Source organism: Nerophis ophidion, linkage group LG22, assembly GCF_033978795.1.
Source record: "Nerophis ophidion isolate RoL-2023_Sa linkage group LG22, RoL_Noph_v1.0, whole genome shotgun sequence".
Lineage (NCBI taxonomy): Eukaryota > Metazoa > Chordata > Actinopteri > Syngnathiformes > Syngnathidae > Nerophis > Nerophis ophidion.
The window spans coordinates 11,439,863-11,458,202 of record NC_084632.1 but is presented as its reverse complement, the minus strand read 5'-3'; the positions used below and the strand labels follow the sequence as shown (position 1 = coordinate 11,458,202).

Genomic DNA, 18,340 nt, shown 5'->3' with positions numbered 1-18,340 from the left:
ACATACTTTTACACAAAAAAAGTGTTATACTTATACTTAATGATATTTAAACTAAAAAAAAACAGTTTATTTGCCATAACGGAGATAATAATTACTAATGTATAGAGACAAATAATTAGCTGCTAGCCGCTTGTCAGCCAGGAGATGGAAAAAAAAATACTCGGATGAGATCAGCATTAAAAGGTACAAATTGGAAGTGATCACTTACTTTTTCACAACACAAAAAAGTGATATACTTATACTTAATGATGATACTTAAACTAAAAAAAAAAAAACTGTTTATTTGCTATAATGGCAATGATTATTATTAATGAAAAGATACACATAATTAGCTGCTAGCCGCTTGTCAACCGGTAGACAAAAAAATAAGTTGGATGGGATGGGATCGATTAAAAGACACAAATCGGCAGTGATCACATACTTTTTCACCAAAATCAGCTGATATATGGTCGGCTGCCGATCGATCGGCACACCCTTACCAAGTTTTTTTCCAGGTCAATACCGATCACTTCCTGCTTCTCAAGACCAATAACCTAAGGTTTGATGTGTTGAAGTTTGATGCTTTTTCCCTACTCACATAATGCTTGCAGATCATTTGGTGCTAATTGCACTACTTCAGTGTGAAAAAGTGTAGGAGTCCCACGCGATCACTGCCATGTTTCTTTACAATGAGCTCAGGGGGACTTTGGGATAGAGTGAAAGCACGCATGTAGGAGAAAAAAACCGCTCACCTTAACCCACCCACTGCACAGTAAATGTTTATTTTGCCAGTTTTTTTTTTTTAATCAGTTACTCTGAGGTATTTTTAAATCTTATGGGATTTATCGGTGTGTCGTCGATACCTATTGAGTACCCCTTTTTATTTGACAGTGTTCAATATCAGTAAATGCTTTTATCACCCTCCCACCCTGAGAGTATGGCAGGTTTAGTATTTTGATTTTTGTTTTTTTTTCCACAAACAGACTGCATACCTTAACCACGTTCATCTTTTCGACCCTCGTCCGTTCCCTCTACGGATGTACGGAAACAACATGGTGGTAAAGCTCGGTCTGTAGAGTGGCCGTGCCAGCAACTTGAGGGGTTATGGGTTCGATCACCGCTTATGCCATCCTAGTCACTGCTGTTGTGTCCTTGGGCAAGACACTTTACCCACCTGCTCCCAGTGCCACCCACACTTGTTTAAATATAACTTAGATATTGGGTTTCACTATGTAAAAGCGCTTTATGAGTCACTAGAGAAAAGCGCTATATGAATATACTTCACTTCACTATACAGTGGTTACTAAGTATGATACTCGAAACCGGTTTTCCCGGTTGTTCTATAAGAAAAGAACAGAGTCCTCGGACTCGAACCCCTTTTTGATAACCGGTACCCGTTATCGAGACCACTATAGTAAAGAAAAAGAGTTGGTTCTTTATTCGAATCCGTCCCGACCAGAAATGCTCCGTGAGACATCACAAGAAACGACGTCACGTAGCTCAGTCATTAGGCGCAGATAGCGAAAGCAGGAAAATAACGGACGGGAAAAAGCGCTCCAAGGTGTAATAAAGTTCAAAACAAAATACATAATCCAATGAATTAACTTTATTGAGAGATTTGAGCAGGGTACAAACACATGACCAACACTTTTACGACCAACCGGAAACATAGCAACCAGGCTAGCAACGCACCTCCTTTACGGCAGCTGTCGCAACGTTCTTAAAGCTACCGCAGCACATCAGGGTTTCCCACACATTCATTTTTTTGTGGGCCGGCCCGCCACGAAAGAATTACGGCCGCTACAAAAAAAAAAATTTTTTTTTTTTTGGGGGCTTTTGACTTGCTCGACCGCTCATAAAAGCAATGGGACTCTGTGAATGGAGCTTGTAGTTACATATTATATAAATATGTAAATATTATATAAATGTGTATATAGATATGTACATAAAATGTTGTAATTATATTCCAACTCCGCGTTCTTCTTGGTCATCGCCGCCGCCTGTGCCACCCCCCATTCCCCCCCTCCACCCCCCATTTTGTGGTTTTCTTACTGTACCGAAAATTAACCGAACCGTGACCTCTAAACCGAGGTACGTACCGAACCGAAACGAAATTTTTGTGTACCGTTACACCCTTAGTAATTGATATATAAATATAATTCACTTCACTGAATAAATAACAACAAATAACACATGTGCTACTTTCAAATAAAAGTTTAGTCCAATAATATTAAAATAGTAATTACTGTATAGCAAATTCATTTTCATTCTAATATAGGAATGACAGACCAAATTAATTGTTATACAGACCATGTAACTTCCTGGCATTAGATCTGCATAACATTGTTCTTCTTCAGGTTTTTCTCTGTTTACATTTTCACACTTTGCACTATTTTGTTACACTTGATTGTGCATTTCTTACACAATCCTTATTTTTGCACCTTAGAGAGGTTATTGTTAAGATAGTGATTTTAGAATTTAGTTTACATTGTCTGTTGGCCCTGCGATGATGTGGCGACTTGTCGAGAGTGTACACCGCCTTCCGCCTGAATGCAGCTCTGGCTCAGAAAGCTGGCGTGCACAAGCGCTCAGAAAGCTGGCGTGCACAAGCGCTCACTTGTGCACGCCAGCTTTCCGAGACTCTTTATTTTGTTAGCGCTGGCAGCATGAAGCAGGGCTTTTATTGTGAAGATAGGAAATGTGCAGTCGCCCTTTAGAGTTTTGACGGAAGGGACGGCGCGAGGGTCTGTTGAAATAAACAGTGTTTCTCGCCTTCCTCTCGGTCATTTTTTCATAATAATGATCTCGCAGCAGACAGTGTCATCTCACAAGACCTTCGGGTGCCGTGAATGTCAATCAAGAAAGCTACGGAATTTGCCGCCAATGCTTTTCTTGTAAAGTGTATGGAAGCTGGATAAATATGATGCCAAAAACCAACCACTTTCATGTGGTATTATACAGAAAGAACAACTTTTTTTTCTCCTCCATTCGAAAATGTGGGCGTTATCATTACTGTCTGATACCAATCAATGCAAGTCATCAGAATAAGGTAATACACCAACTTACATTCTTGTCTTCGTGAAAGAAAGACATCTATATGTGTTACACATGCTTGTATTATCATTAAAGGCCTACTGAAATGAGATTTTCTTATTTATTTAAACGGGAATAGTAGGTCCATTCTATGTGTCATACTTGATGATTTCACAATATTGCCATATTTTTGCTGAAAGGATTTAGTAGAGAAAATCAATGATAAAGTTCGCCCATTTTGGTACTTCCTGAAAAAGCCTCGCCTTTACCGGAAGTCGCAGACGATGACGTCACATGTTGATGGCTCCTCATATATTCACATTGATTTTAATGGGAGTCTCCAACCAAAACAGTTATTCAGACCGAGAAAACGACAATTTCCCCATTAATTTGAGCAAGGATGAAAGATTCGCGTTTGAGGATATTGATAGCGATGGACTAGAAAAAAAGAAGAAAAAAAATTTTTTTTTTTTTAAAACGCGATAGCATTGGGACGTATTCCGATGTTTTTAAAGACATTTACTAGGATAATACTGGAAATCCCTTATCTTTCTATTGTGTTACTAGTGTTTTAGTGAGTTAAATAGTACCTGATAGTCGGAAGGGTGTGTCCACAGCCGGGTGTTGACGCGCAGTATCTCAGACGAGTCGACGGCAGAAGCTCAGCTTTTATCCAGTAAGAACTGACTTTTTAACCACAATTTTCTCACCGAAACCTGCTGGTTGACATTTGGTCTGGATCTATGTTGGCTTGACCGCGCTGTGATCCATAGTAAATTTTCATCTCCGGGAATTTTAAACAAGGAAACACTGTGTGTTTGTGTGGCTAAAGGCTAAAGCTTCCCAAATCCATCTTTCTACTCCAACATTAATTGAACAAATTGCAAAAGATTCAGCAACACAGATGTCCAAAATACTGTGTAATTATGCCGTTAAAGCAGACGACTTTTACCTGTGTGTGTGCGTAGCGCTCACACTTCCTAAAACCCTGTGACGTCACGCGTACACGTCATCATTACACGATGTTTCTAAGACGAAACTCCCGGGAAATTTAAAATTGTAATTTAGTAAACTAAAAAAGCCATATTGGCATGTGTTGCAATGCCAATATTTCATCATTGATGTATAAGCTATCTTACTGCGTGGTGGGTAGTAGTGGGTTTCAGTAGGCCTTTAAACCCATTTAACTTGTTAACAAAAATGTCATAAATAAATAAATAAATATAAATGATATATATGAATGAGGTAGATCCCCTCGAGTTGGTCCATTGAAAAGTAGCTCGCCTGCAGAAAAAGTGAGGGCACCCCTGCACTATGGATTGGACTTTCACAATATCATGTTAGATCCGCTCAACATCCATTGCTTTCGGTCCCCACATATGCGGTCCTCTCCAAGGTTTCTCATAGTCATCATTGTCGACGTCCCACTGGGGTGAGTTTTTCCTTGCCCTTATGTAGGCTCTACCCAGGATACCGTTGTGGTTTGTGCAGCCCTTTGAGACACTTGATGGTTGGTTGGGGCTTCACGGTGGAAAAGGGGTTAGTGCGTCTGCCTCACAATACGAAGGTCCTGTAGTCCTGGGTTCAATCCCAGGCCCGGGATCTTTCTGTGTGGAGTTTGCATGTTCTCCCCGTGATTGCGTGGGTTCCCTCCGGGTACTCCGACTTCCTCCCACTTCCAAAGACATGCACCTGGGGATAGGTTGATTGGCAACACTAAATGGTCCCTAGTGTGTGAATGTGAGCGTGAATGTTGTCTGTCTAAATGTGTTGGCCCTGCGATAAGGTGGCGACTTGTCCAGGGTGTACCCCGCCTTCCGCCGGATTGTAGCTGAGATGGGCGCCAGCGCCCCCCGCCACCCCAAAAGGGAATAAGCGGTAGGAAAATGGATGGATGGATGATTGATAGTTTTTATTCTATTTAAGGGCCAATAAGCCCAAATAGCAAAGAGAAATAAAAAAAAAGCATGTAGAAAAATTAAGTGTCAGTCCCACTACGAATAGAGGTATCAACAAAAAATATAAATGAATAAATTTAGATGTTTTTAAATGTCAACATTCTGTCCAATTTTGACAGCTAGCGGTAGCTGTCAGCGCAGCATAGATAAGTGGAAGAGCGTCTTTAAAAAAAAAAAAAAAATCCTGAAAAAGTAACGCCAATTTCCACGCAGCAATATTTTATATTATTCGTGTTTAGAAAAATTTAAAATGAGCATTTTCCTGTAAATAATGACAATTTATCTAGTGGCTATAGCTTAGCTTAGCCTAGCCTAGCAGCTAGCGTGTAACTCACCTGAGCTCCGCCGCCTCGCCCTCCGAAGACAGCTCCATGTCTTCCGGGCGGAGGATGTGCAAATAGTCCTGAGTGAAGCTAGCTGCCAGAGAACGAGTGTGAGTTTGTTGAACGTTTAAAAGAGCAGCATTGTGTCTCAGTCAATAAACACACACATCTTCTTGTCCGCCATGACAGCCCCGCCCGCCGCCCAAAAAGCTCCGAATGGAAACAGCGGAGGGGGAGGAGCCTCATATGATGAAGGCTCACACCAGCGAGTGGGCGGGGCCTCGAAACTTCCAACGATCGATCCTAATATCGACAGTAAGGGTGATATCAGTATTACGCAATACAAACATACACCATACCAACCCTTTTATTCATTGAATCAAAAAAACTGAAATTCCACGACATGGTGAATTTGCAAACAGCTAAAATTATACAAAAAACAAACTATAACCTGCTACACGAGAATGTACAAAAATTATTCTCAACAAAAGAGGAGAAATATAATCTTAGAGAAAATGCAATCTAAAGGCCTACTGAAACCCACTACTACCGACCACGCAGTCTGATAGTTTATATATCAATGATGAAATATTAACATTGCAACACATGCCAATACGGCCGGTTTAGTTGACTAAATTGCAATTTTAAATGCCTACTGAAATGAGATTTTCTCATTTAAACGGGGATAGCAGGTCCATTCTATGTGTCATACTTGATCATTTCGCGATATTGCCATATTTTTGCTGAAAGGATTTAGTAGAGAACATCGACGATAAAGTTTGCAACTTTTGGTCGCTAATAAAAAAGCCTTGCCTGTACCAAAAGTAGCAGACGATGTGCGCGTGACGTCACGGGTTGTGGAGCTCCTCACATCTGAACATTGTTTACAATCATGGCCACCAGCAGCGAGAGCGATTCGGACTGAGAAAGCGATAATTTCCCCAATAATTTGAGCGAGTATGAAAGATTTGTGGATGAGGACAGTGAGAGTGAAGGATTAGAAAAAAATAATAAAAATAAGGCGAGGGCAGTGAGAGCGATTCAGATGTTATTAGACACATTTACTGGGATACTTCTGGAAAATCCCTTATCCGCCTATTGTTTTACTAGTGTTTTAGTGAGATTATATAGTACCTGAAAGACGAAAGGGTGTGGCCACGGGTGTGGTGACCGCCAGTGTCTCTAAGGGAAGCAACGCAGCTGCAGCAGGACGCAAGCTCCGCTGATGTCTCCGGTAAGAGCCGACTTAATACCACAATTTTCTCACCAAAACCTGCCGGTTGACATGTGGTCGGGATCCATGTTCGCTTGACCGCTCTGATCCATAGTAAAGCTTCACCTTTGGGAATTTTAAACAAGGAAACGCCGGCTGTGTTTGTGTGGCTAAAGGCAGCTGCAATACACCGCTTCCCACCTCTATCTTTCTTTCTTGACTTCTCCATTATTAATTGAACAAATTGCAAAAGATTCAGCATCTCAGATGTCCAGAATACTGTGTAATTATGCGATTAAAGCAGACTACTTATAGCTTGGATCGGGCTGGAAAAAAATGTCCGCTACAACGCGAGACGTCACGCGCACGCGTCATCATACACGTCATCATTCCGCGACGTTTTCAACAGGATACCTCGCGGGAAATTAAAAATTGCAATTTAGTAAACTAAACAGGCCGTATTGGCATGTGTTGCAATGTTAATATTTCATCATTGATATATAAACTATCAGACTGCGTGGTCGGTAGTAGTGGGTTTCAGTAGGCCTTTAACGCAATACAAACACACAACATACCAACCCTTTTATTCATTGAATCAAAGATACTGGAATTCCACGACATGGTGAATTTGCAAACAGCTAAAATTATACACAAAACAAACTATGACCTGCTAAACGAGAATGTACAACAATTCTTCCCAACAAAATGGGAGAAATATAATCTTAGAGAAAAACGCAATTTAAAACATTTGTACGCACGTACAACACTTAAGACCTTCAGTGTATCAGTATGTGGAATTAATTAGGAATGGTCTTGGGCATGACGTTAAAGTGCATCCGGCAGTAGAGGCTCCTCAGGCTTTGTTTTTGTCATGTTTGGTTTTATTTTTTGGACACTCAGTTCCTGTTCCTGCTCTTCCTTGTTTTCTTTGTTACCATGCCAACTCATTAATTTTCACCTTGCCTTCATGTCATGCCCCTGTCCTCAGTTCTCACACCTGTTTGTAATTATCATGTTCATTATTTAAACCTGTAGTTGCCAGGTGGTCAGCCTGGCGACTTTTCACATCCCTCATCTGTCTTCATGTCAAGCCATGCTGTTTTCTCATTCCCTTGTCTCAGTCACAGTATTTTTTTTTATTCATGTCACAGTGCAAGCGTTTTGTTTAATGTTTATAGTTTATAGCCTTTGTCCTAGTCTTTTGTTTTGTAGTGGATTTTGTTCTCTGCCCTCATGCACGCCTTTTGTTTGCTTCCTTTGTTTGTAATTTGTTAGTTTAAATAGATATGTACTCACATTCACGTCTTGTTCGTGCCAATTTTCCTTTGCGTCGGAGAAACAATCCAAGTCGTGACACTTTACAACTGTTACTCCAAGTGGCCCTTGGCAAAGGCCTGGTACCTGACTGCCACCTAGCCAGGGATATGGTGAAGACCTCTCGGCGGAGCAGGCGGAAGACGGCAGATTAAAGAACCACCACAACGGCTGCGATGACGGAAGAAGGCACCCCCCACATCCATGCGGGCCCAGTTATGGGGAAATAACGACCCAAGACCTCAATGGTGGAACAGGCGGAGGATGATTGCGAACCCTATGGAGGGTCACAACAACTGGGATGGCAGAAAAGGGTCCCCAGTCGTCTTGGACTCTATGCCACTGGACCCTGACCTGGATCTGTCAAGGATCTGCACCAGTCTCCCCACGGTAAACAAAGTAACGCACAGGCATCCTCCATAAAGGGATACACCCCTACCGGGAGGCTCGTCATGCTCGCTTCGAGTGACCGCCGATTAGAGCTGAGCGATATATCGATATATCGCGGGTTTGTCTCTGTGCGATATAGAAAATGACTATATCATGATATTCGAGTATACGTTCTCATGCAGTTGCTTTTAGCTGCGGCCATTACACTACAGGCTCTTTTCAATCTTTGTTGACAGAAAGCGCACCTTCTTAGATACGTCACATACGTACACGCCCTCGCGGAGCAGAGAGGTAGCAGCATGGGTAACCTTAGCTATGGTGCGAGTGGTAATACGAGAGAAAGAAGCTGCGAATCTGGTAACAAATGAAGGAAGAATTAATTCCCGAGAAAAACAGCAGGGGGTCCATCGCCTGGTGGTGGTTTGGCTTCAGGTGGGAATATGTCGAACAGACAACCGTGATTTGTCAAGTGTGGGCCAAAAGCGTTGCTATAAAAAGTAGCATCATTTTAATTAGTGGTTCCCAAAGTGGGCGGTACCGCCCCCCTCGGGGCGGTGGAAAGATCTGGGGGGCGGTGAGGAAGAACGGGGCGGTAGGGGGGCGGCAGTCTGAAGTCGAAGTCAGAAGTTCGAACGTTTGTTTGACGATTTGTACACAACACGTGCAGCAGGACGAGTCAGTGGACGACGCATCAGGGTCCGGTTACCACACGCCGCTCTGGCCCAGTCAGATCCGACAGCATAGACTACAAAAGCAAAAGCTCAGGTTTGTAATTTCAAGCTTGTAATGTTCAGAATTTTCAAAAAGTCATATCAAGATTTTTGGTTACAAAAAAAAATCTCTGACTGCTATCAAGTGCTGTGGAACAAGGTCAAGATGTACTTTATTGCCTTCCCAACATCATATTTAGTAGAACGGGGCTTCAGTGCAGTCGCCTTGCTTCTTTCCAAGCAAAGAAACCGACTGAAAATTACTGACCGCGGGGATCTACGACTTCTTCTTAGTGAGTTCCAGCCTGATGTTGAGAAGCTTATGTCCCTGCACCAAGCACATCCATCCCATTAATATTAAGTGTGAGACAATGAAGGTTACTGGTGGAATGTTTATTTACCATTCTATGTTGCTGAAACAGTTAAAACTGCTAAAAAATAAATTGGTTTACTAAATTGGGGTTTTTTTTGGGGGGGGGGGGGGCGCTAGGAATTCACTGGGGAGCCAAGGGGGCGCCAGCCTGCAAAAGTTTGGGAACCATTGATTTAAATACTCACCTTGTAGGAGCCAAATAGAGGGCCATACTTGAATTTATGTTTATTTTATTGTTTTTGAGTGATTCATGCCTGTATGTCAGTGTGCACCCTTTGCAGGTGGTGAAAAGTTCCCACGCAGGCCTATAAGGGGCAGGAGCGCGCTGGCCGCGTGATTGGCAGTCGGGCACCAGCATAACGTCTGTAGACCTCACCTGTCTGTAGACCTCACCTGTCTGTAGACCTCGGCTTTATATAAGCTACCATTTATTTTGTTTCCCGAGTATTCTGTTCCTTAATTATTGTAAATAAAACAATCTTCAATATCGCTGCTGGATCAGTTTGAATTAGTGGAAGGAAAGCGGGAAAAGGAAGAATACGTGACAAGGAAGGCTGTGTAAAAGGTGTGAGTCAGACAAGATGCCCGCGCCCCAAGTGGAACAAACATTTGAAACAAAGGGGTTATAGGAACAATCACTTTCAGTGTTTTATGCCACTGCACACCTGCTACAAAATGAAGAGTGCTTGAAACTCCACATGTCGACATCTCCATTCAGTGCCACACCAACAAAAAGCCGAGGCAAACATTTCCACATCAAAACCTTATGAAAAAAATAGTCAACAATATAAGGAGATAACCTACAACATATCGATTTGATTTCCTATTATGTAGCTCATTTTTATTTGACAGTTACTGAAATATCTTGTGTGACATCATGCACAAAAGTGCACTTTATTTGTTTTAAACTATTGTAGTGGCGTTCTGTAAAAAAAGTGCACTTTATTTTAGTGTTGTTTTGATATGTCGTCTTAGTGACATCATGCACAAAAGTGCACTCATAGCTTGTTTTAAAATGTCTCTGACAATCTTGCACGTTCTGTTTTGGAAATGACATGAATGTTTGTGCCACTGCTTAATAGCTGTTTAATAAATACACTTTTGGTGAATTGACTTAGTTGTGATTTCCTTCTCTGCATGAAAGTTTAGAAGTAGCATATATTAGTGCAGTATGAAGAAGAATGTTTTAATGTAGACACATAGAATCATCATACTGCTGTGATTATATGCATCAAGTGTTCATTCAAGGCTAAGGCAAAATATGGAGATATATATCGTGTATCGCGATATGGCCTAAAAATATTGAGATATTTAAAACCGCCGATGATGATGTGGAATTAAATTATGGAATGGATGAAGCAAATAAATCCAACAATGTACTAATATGATCCACTTCAAGAAACTTTTCAAATTTAAAGTGTTTACAAAGTACAAAGAAGAAGAACCATGATAAACATTCTGAATTTATTCAACCCATCCATCCATTTTCAAGATAATCTTACTCATCTCACGAGATGAAATACGACTTACTTCACCAATTATTATCTATTGAATCATTTATTTGTATTGTTATTACTTGTGGAGTATATTGTGAATTATTAATTTTTATTGTTATTACTTATATATTGTGAATTATTTTTGTTGTTGTTGTTATCACTTTTAGAGTATATGCATAGCAGTTTTAGCAACTGCTATGTAAAAGAAAAAGGAGTAGGATTAAATAATATTTGCTTCTTCCTACTCCTTTTCGACCATGTTGAATAGAGGAACTGGAAATTGTGATGTATCATGTTGTATGCTTGCATGTTCCAAATAAACTCAAACTCAACTCAACTCAATACTACCTCTATTGACATCGACATATTCATTTATTTACGTTTAGTTCCCAAATATCAGTGTTTTGATTTTTTTTCATACTGTCACATTGTGGATATCGTTACATTTACTTGTTAAAAAAAATTCAAATTCATTTAATAATCTGTAAAAAATAAAAAAAATAAAGAATTGGTAGTTTTGGCCTTGAATGTACAGCGTTGGATTGATATCAATGTCAGCAGTATCGACCACCCTACGCTCCCGAATAGCACACAATTATGTTAGCTAACACTGCCATCTGCTGTTCTTAAATCAAATTGCAAAATAATTTCATTAAAAAAAACGTGCAACTTGTTTATACCAATAATTTTTATGAATTCCATCCATCCATTCATTTCCTACAGCTTGTCCCTTTCGGGCCCGCGGGGGATGAGGGGTGCTGGAGCTCATTATAATAATAATAGTAATAATAATATAGGATGGATATAACGTTTACGATACTCAAATTGACCACTTGATGCAGCTATTTCCTACTTATCTTGATACCAATCCATCCATTTTCTACCGCTTGTCGCTTTCGGGGTCGCTGGGGGAGCTGGAACTTATCTCATATTAATATTAATAACAATAAATGATGGGTACGACATTTACGTTTACGATACTAAAATTGACCACTAGAGGCCACTATTTCCTACTTATGTTACGTCAACTAATACATGAGAGCGACGTACAGTATTAGAATAGAATAGGCTTTTATTGTCATTGCAAATGAGCCGTTTGAGCTTTATAATTACAAACATTACCACACAATTTTCAAAGCAGAGAATTAAAAAAAAACAATACACTTTTCTCAGTATGATCTTGATCATTATTGTTGTATTTATCTGTTTACAAAAAATATATGTCATTTAAATAAACTGTAGAAAAAAAGAAAAATTATTTGTATCCATCCTTCCATTTTCAACCACTTGTCCTGGAGCCTATCTCAGCTGCATTTGGGCGGAAGGCGGGATACACCCTGGACAAGTCGCCACATATTCGTGTCAGTATTGATAATATTGGCCCTGATTGTACAGTGCTGAATTAATAATAAAAAAGTGCAGTATCGCCTACCCCCACTCTGCAGAAGAGCACCCCATTGTTTCAGTTAATACTGTCATCTACTGTTTTGGATCATATTGCAAAAAATAAATACAAATAAATAAATAAAAATAAAATAAACAAATTGCAGTTGACTTCTCATCATCACTTTTTTTAAAACAATAATATGCATATATGCATGCATCTGTGGTACTATTTATAGTATTATATCAGTAATGATAATAACAGTAGTTAATACTATTATGATTATTTGTAATAATAATAATATAGGATGAATGACAATAAAGCTGATTCTGATACAAAGTTTACGTTTACAATACTCAAATTGACCACAAGAGGTTGCTGTTTACTCCTTATGTTGTGTCAGCTAATGAATAAAAAGGACGCAGTGTTAGAATACAATAGGCTTCTGTTGTCATTGCACATTAGTCTTTTTAGTTTTATTTTTAAATAGATTACCACATAATTAACAGAGAAAATAAGTGTCAATATATTTTTACAAACAATCATTGATAAATAATAAACTTTTCTGAGTATGATTATAATGATAATGATGATGATATTATTAGTAATATTATTATTTGATGAATACAAAGTTTACCTTTACAATACTCAAATCGACCACTAGATGTTGCTATTTTCTCCTTATGTCATGTCATCTAATGAATAAAAAGGATGTACAGTGTTAGAATAGAATAGGCTTTTGGTGTCATTGCACATTAGTTTTATAATTAAATGAATTACCACATAATTAACCGAGAAGAGAACTGTCAATATATTTTTTACAAAAAACCATAGAAAAATAATCAACTTTTCTGAGTATGATGATGATGATAATGATGATTAATATTGTTGTTATTATTATTATGATTATCGTTGTTCTATTTATTTAAAAATATATCTGTAAAACCAATATATATATATATATATATATATATATATATAAATATATATATATATATATATATATATATATATATATGGGATTCACGGTGGAAGAGGGGTTAGTGGCAGTGCATCTGCCATATATATATTTATAATATATATATATATATATGTATATATATACATATATATATATATATATACATATATATGTATATATATATATATATATATATATATATATATATATATATATGTAGATATATATACACATATATATGTGTGTATATATATATATATATCTGTATTGGTAATGTTGGCCCTGATTGTACGGTATTGGATTGATATCAATACATTGCAGCCCACTCTCCAGAAAATCACTTGTTGTTTAAGCTAATACTGTCATCTACTGTTCTTAAATCATATTGCAAAAAATAATAACATAAAAAAAACACATTAAAGTTCAGTCTTCTTCATGAACTAATAATATGCATACATGTATTAATGACGATAATAGTGATAATGCAAATAGTGATAATAATAAAGGATGAATACAACGTTTACGTTGTGTGTTCATAGAACTAGGTGATGACGATACTCAAAATGACCACTAGATGCTGCTATTTACTCACTATGTAACATCAACTAATAAATGAGACAGTAAAGTACAGTTTCATAGTTGCAGTAAAAAACAACAAATTATTTGCTGAGAAGAGATCTGTGGATGTATTTATTTATTTTATTTTATTTTTTCAAAAAGTGTTATAAATAATACACTTTTCTCGGGATTGATTGATTGAAAAATGTATTAATGGATTGCACAGTACAGTACATATTCCGTACAATTGACCCGAATACGTTTTTCAACTTGTTTGATTCGGGGTCCACGTTGATAAATTCATGGATGATGATAATGACGATGATTATCATCATTGTTTAATTTTTTTAAATGACAAATTAATTTTTAAAATCGGTAAAAAAATTAATAAATACATCAGTATCATTATTGGCTATATTGACCATGGCTGTAAAGTATTCACTTGATATCAACATTTACTTTATCGCCCACCCAACTCTATTGTAAAAATAACAATGTTCTTTGTTGTTTGTAAATTATATTGCAAATACCTTCTTCGCGTCAACTTTCTTCTATCAATTCATCCATTTCTACCGCTTATTCCCTTTTGGGGTCGCGTGTGCCTATCTCAGCCACAATCGGGCGGAAGGCGGCGTACACCCTGGAAAAGCTGCCACCTCATCGCAGGGCGACGTGTGTGTTGACAAATAATAATAATTTATTTTATATATATATATATATATATATATATATATATATATATGTATATATGTATATATATATGTATATATGTATATCCATCCATCCATCATCTTCCGCTTATCCGAGGTCGGGTCGCGGGGGCAACAGCCTAAGCAGGGAAACCCAGACTTCCCTCTCCCCAGCCACTTCGTCTAGCTCTTCCCGGGGGATCCCGAGGCGTTCCCAGGCCAGCCGGGAGACATAGTCTTCCCAACGTGTCCTGGGTCTTCCCCGTGGCCTCCTACCGGTTGGACGTGCCTTAAACACCTCCCTAGGGAGGCGTTCGGGTGGCATCCTGACCAGATGCCCGAACCACCTCATCTGGCTCCTCTCGATGTGAAGGAGCAGCGGCTTTACTTTGAGTTCCTCCCGGATGGCAGAGCTTCTCACCCTATCTCTAAGGGAGAGCCCCGCCACACGGCGGAGGAAACTCATTTCGGCCGCTTGTACCCGTATATATATATGTATATATATATATATATATGTATATATATATATGTATATATGTATGTATATATATATATATATATATATATATATATATATACACATATATATATACACACACACATTGTGTCTTAAAGGGAAGAGACGAGGGCAGTACACAATTTGACCGCTTAGTGGTGCTATTTACTCCTTGTGTAAAAGAGACAACGTAAAAATTAGCTCATTTCAATATATTCAAACCAAAAAGAAAACTGTGGCTACCTTTTTTTAAAATAATAATAAAAAATAATAGAATATTCTGATTATGAAAACAATAATAATTTTTGCTATTTGACAATGAAGTTGGTGGTATTGAGAGATTAATCAACAAAATACATGAAAAATAGCGAGTGGCATTAATGTTTTTCCTTTTAATGTTTAATATTTATCTCTATAGGGGGAAAAGCACCATAGAAAATTGGCTATCAACATTATTTTGAACAGTAAATAATGTCGTAGTTTTGTCGTTGCATTATATATGCACTGTACTATATTTTGTGTGCAAAATATTACAACACACACACACACATTTTGCACATGTACATTCTCTCCTGGCATTGTACTTACACGTTTCCTTGGCAACAGCTTCACTGTAATTATTAGGTGCGGTCCCGATGACAGAACGCTGAGCAAGTCATTTCCCAACACGCGTACAGAATGTGCAATATACACTAGGACCCTGATTGCGTAAGGCCTTGTGATATTTCACATTCTGTATCGCTCTGATGCGATACTTGTGATTGGTCTGAAATGAAATTACATGTTCCTTCCTTTCTGGATCCAAATATATGAAATGGATTTTCATATCATGGAATTTCCAAAGGGTTGGTCATGGTTGTTACGTCAGCAGCTATTGAAAGATTACAATAGTTTTGTTGTTGTTGTCGTTCGGACTTTAATGTGAGAAGTGTGGACATTTCTCCTTGATACCAACATTTGCAGAATTGCCCAACCCGTTAAATAAAATATTATATGAGATATTGTTAAGATGCTGTTACATTGTCGATATTTTTATTTATTTCAGGAATCACAGTATGGGTATGGACAATGTAACATATCGGTACTAAAATAAGCAGTATTGCCCGACCTTAGGACGATACACTGTATAGATACATGATACATGTGTAAAAAGATGATACATGTGTCAGTATATGACAATGATCATGTATTTACACAATTATCCTATATTTACACAATTGTCATATATTTCCACAATCATCATGTATTTACACATTTATTATATATTGACAATTATCATGTACAACACAATTATCATGTATTTACACAATTATCATATTTTGCCACATGTATCACACATTTATCATGTATTGACACATTTATCATATATTTACACAAATATGTATTTACAAAACGATCATGTATTTAAACAATTATGTATTGACACATTATCATGTGTTTGCACGATTATCATATATTGACACATTATGTATTTACACAATTGAGTATTTACACGATTGTCATATATTTTCTACCGCTTGTCCCCATCGGGGTTGCGGGGGGTGCTGGAGCCTATCTCAGCTGGATTCGGGCGGAAGGCATTGAACCCAGAACCTGGCACATTCACTAACCCCTGTGTCACCGAGCTGCCCACAATGATCATATATTTACAAAATGATCATGTATTGACACATTTATCACGTATTTGCAGATTTGTCAGGGTATATAATTGTCTAAACACATGATAATTGTGTAATACATGACAATCGTGAACTGTGTAAATACGTGCTAAATATGTAAATACATGATAATTGTGTCATTGTATGACAATTGTGTCAATACATGATATCTGTGTAATCCATGACAATTGTGTAATACATGATAATTGTGTGAATACGTGATAAATGTGTCAATACAAGATACATGTGTCAATACATAATAAAATGTGTAAAAACATGATAATTGTGTAAATACATAATTGTATAAGATAGTACTTTATTGATTCCTTCAGAATACATGATAATCGTGTAAATATATGATACTTGTGTAATACATGATCATTGTGTAAATACATAATGCAAATACATGCTAAAATGTGTAAACATATGATAATTGTGTAATACATGATAATTGTGTAAATACATGCTAAAATGTGTAAATATATGATGATTGTGTAAATACGTGATAAAAGTGTAAATACATGATGATAATTGTGTAAATACGTGATAAATGTGTAAATACATGATAATTGTGTAAATACGTGATGTGTAAATACATGATAATTGTGTAAATACGTGATAATTGTGTAAATACATGATAATTGTGTAAATACATGCTAAAATGTGTAAATATATGATAATTGTGTAAATACGTGATAAATGCGTAAATACATGATAATTGTGTACTTACAGGACAATTGTGTAAATACATGCTAAAATGTGTAAATATATGATAATTGTGTAAATACGTGATAAATGTGTAAGTACATGATAATTGTGTACTTACAGGACAATTGTGTAAATACATGATACATGTATAAATAGGTGATTAATGTGTAAATACATGATAATTGTGTAAATACAAGCTAAAATGTGTAAATATATGATAATTGTGTAGTACATGATAATTGTGTACTTACAGGACAATTGTGTAAATACATGATACATGTATAAATAGGTGATTAATGTGTAAATACATGATAATTGTGTAAATACATGCTAAAATGTGTAAATATATGATAATTGTGTAAATACATGATAAAATGTGTAAATATATGATAATTGTGTTAATACGTGATAAATGTGTAAGTACATGATAATTGTGTACTTACAGGACAATTGTGTAAATACATGCTAAAATGTGTAAATAGGTGATTAATGTGTAAATACATGATAATTGCGTAAATACAAGCTAAAATGTGTAAATATATGATAATTGTGTAATACACGATAATTGTGTAAATACACGATAAAATGTGTAGATACATGATAATCGTGTAAATACATGATAAATGTGTAAAATACATGATACATGTGTAAATACATGATAATTGTGTAAATACATGATAATTGTGTAAATGGGTGGAAAATGTGTAAATACATAATTGAGTCAATATGTGATAATTGTGTAAATGAATGATAAATGTGTAAATACATGATAATTGTGTAAATAGGTGGAAAATGTGTAAATACATAATTGAGTCAATATGTGATAATTGTGTAAATGAATGATAAATGTGTAAATACATGATAAATGTGTAAATACATGATAAAAGTGTAAATGGGTGATAAATGTGTAAATACATGATAAATGTGTAAATACATGATAAATGTGTAAAAGCAGTATGTGTTGACGAGGAGGATGGAGTACTAAAGGGAGTAAAGTGTTGTGTGTGACAGTGAAGGTGACTCATCATCATCATCACACTGTCATGTCTGAACAAGATCAACTTCAGTTTGCAGTAATTCCACTGCAGGTCACATTG

The 18,340-nt window shown here is 37.1% G+C and overlaps 2 protein-coding genes across 4 annotated transcripts in view; one reads left to right on the top strand and one right to left on the bottom strand.

Annotated features, from left to right (window-relative positions):
• Positions 1 to 5,510, bottom strand: part of rubcn (rubicon autophagy regulator) — a 53,597-nt gene extending 48,087 nt beyond the window's left edge. For 2 of the 3 annotated variants that reach the window (XM_061883272.1, XM_061883275.1), the window contains exon 1: positions 5,306 to 5,506. In XM_061883272.1, coding sequence (XP_061739256.1) covers positions 5,306 to 5,343 — 38 coding nt within the window. In that variant the 5' untranslated portion in view covers positions 5,344 to 5,506. Of the gene's footprint in view, positions 1 to 5,305 lie in introns of all 3 variants that reach the window. The other variant, XM_061883273.1, reaches the window with a different exon arrangement.
• LOC133540574 (arf-GAP with coiled-coil, ANK repeat and PH domain-containing protein 2-like) overlaps positions 1 to 18,340 on the top strand; it is a 1,007,806-nt gene that overhangs the window by 420,039 nt on the left and 569,427 nt on the right. The gene's annotated exons all lie outside the window — the stretch shown is intronic.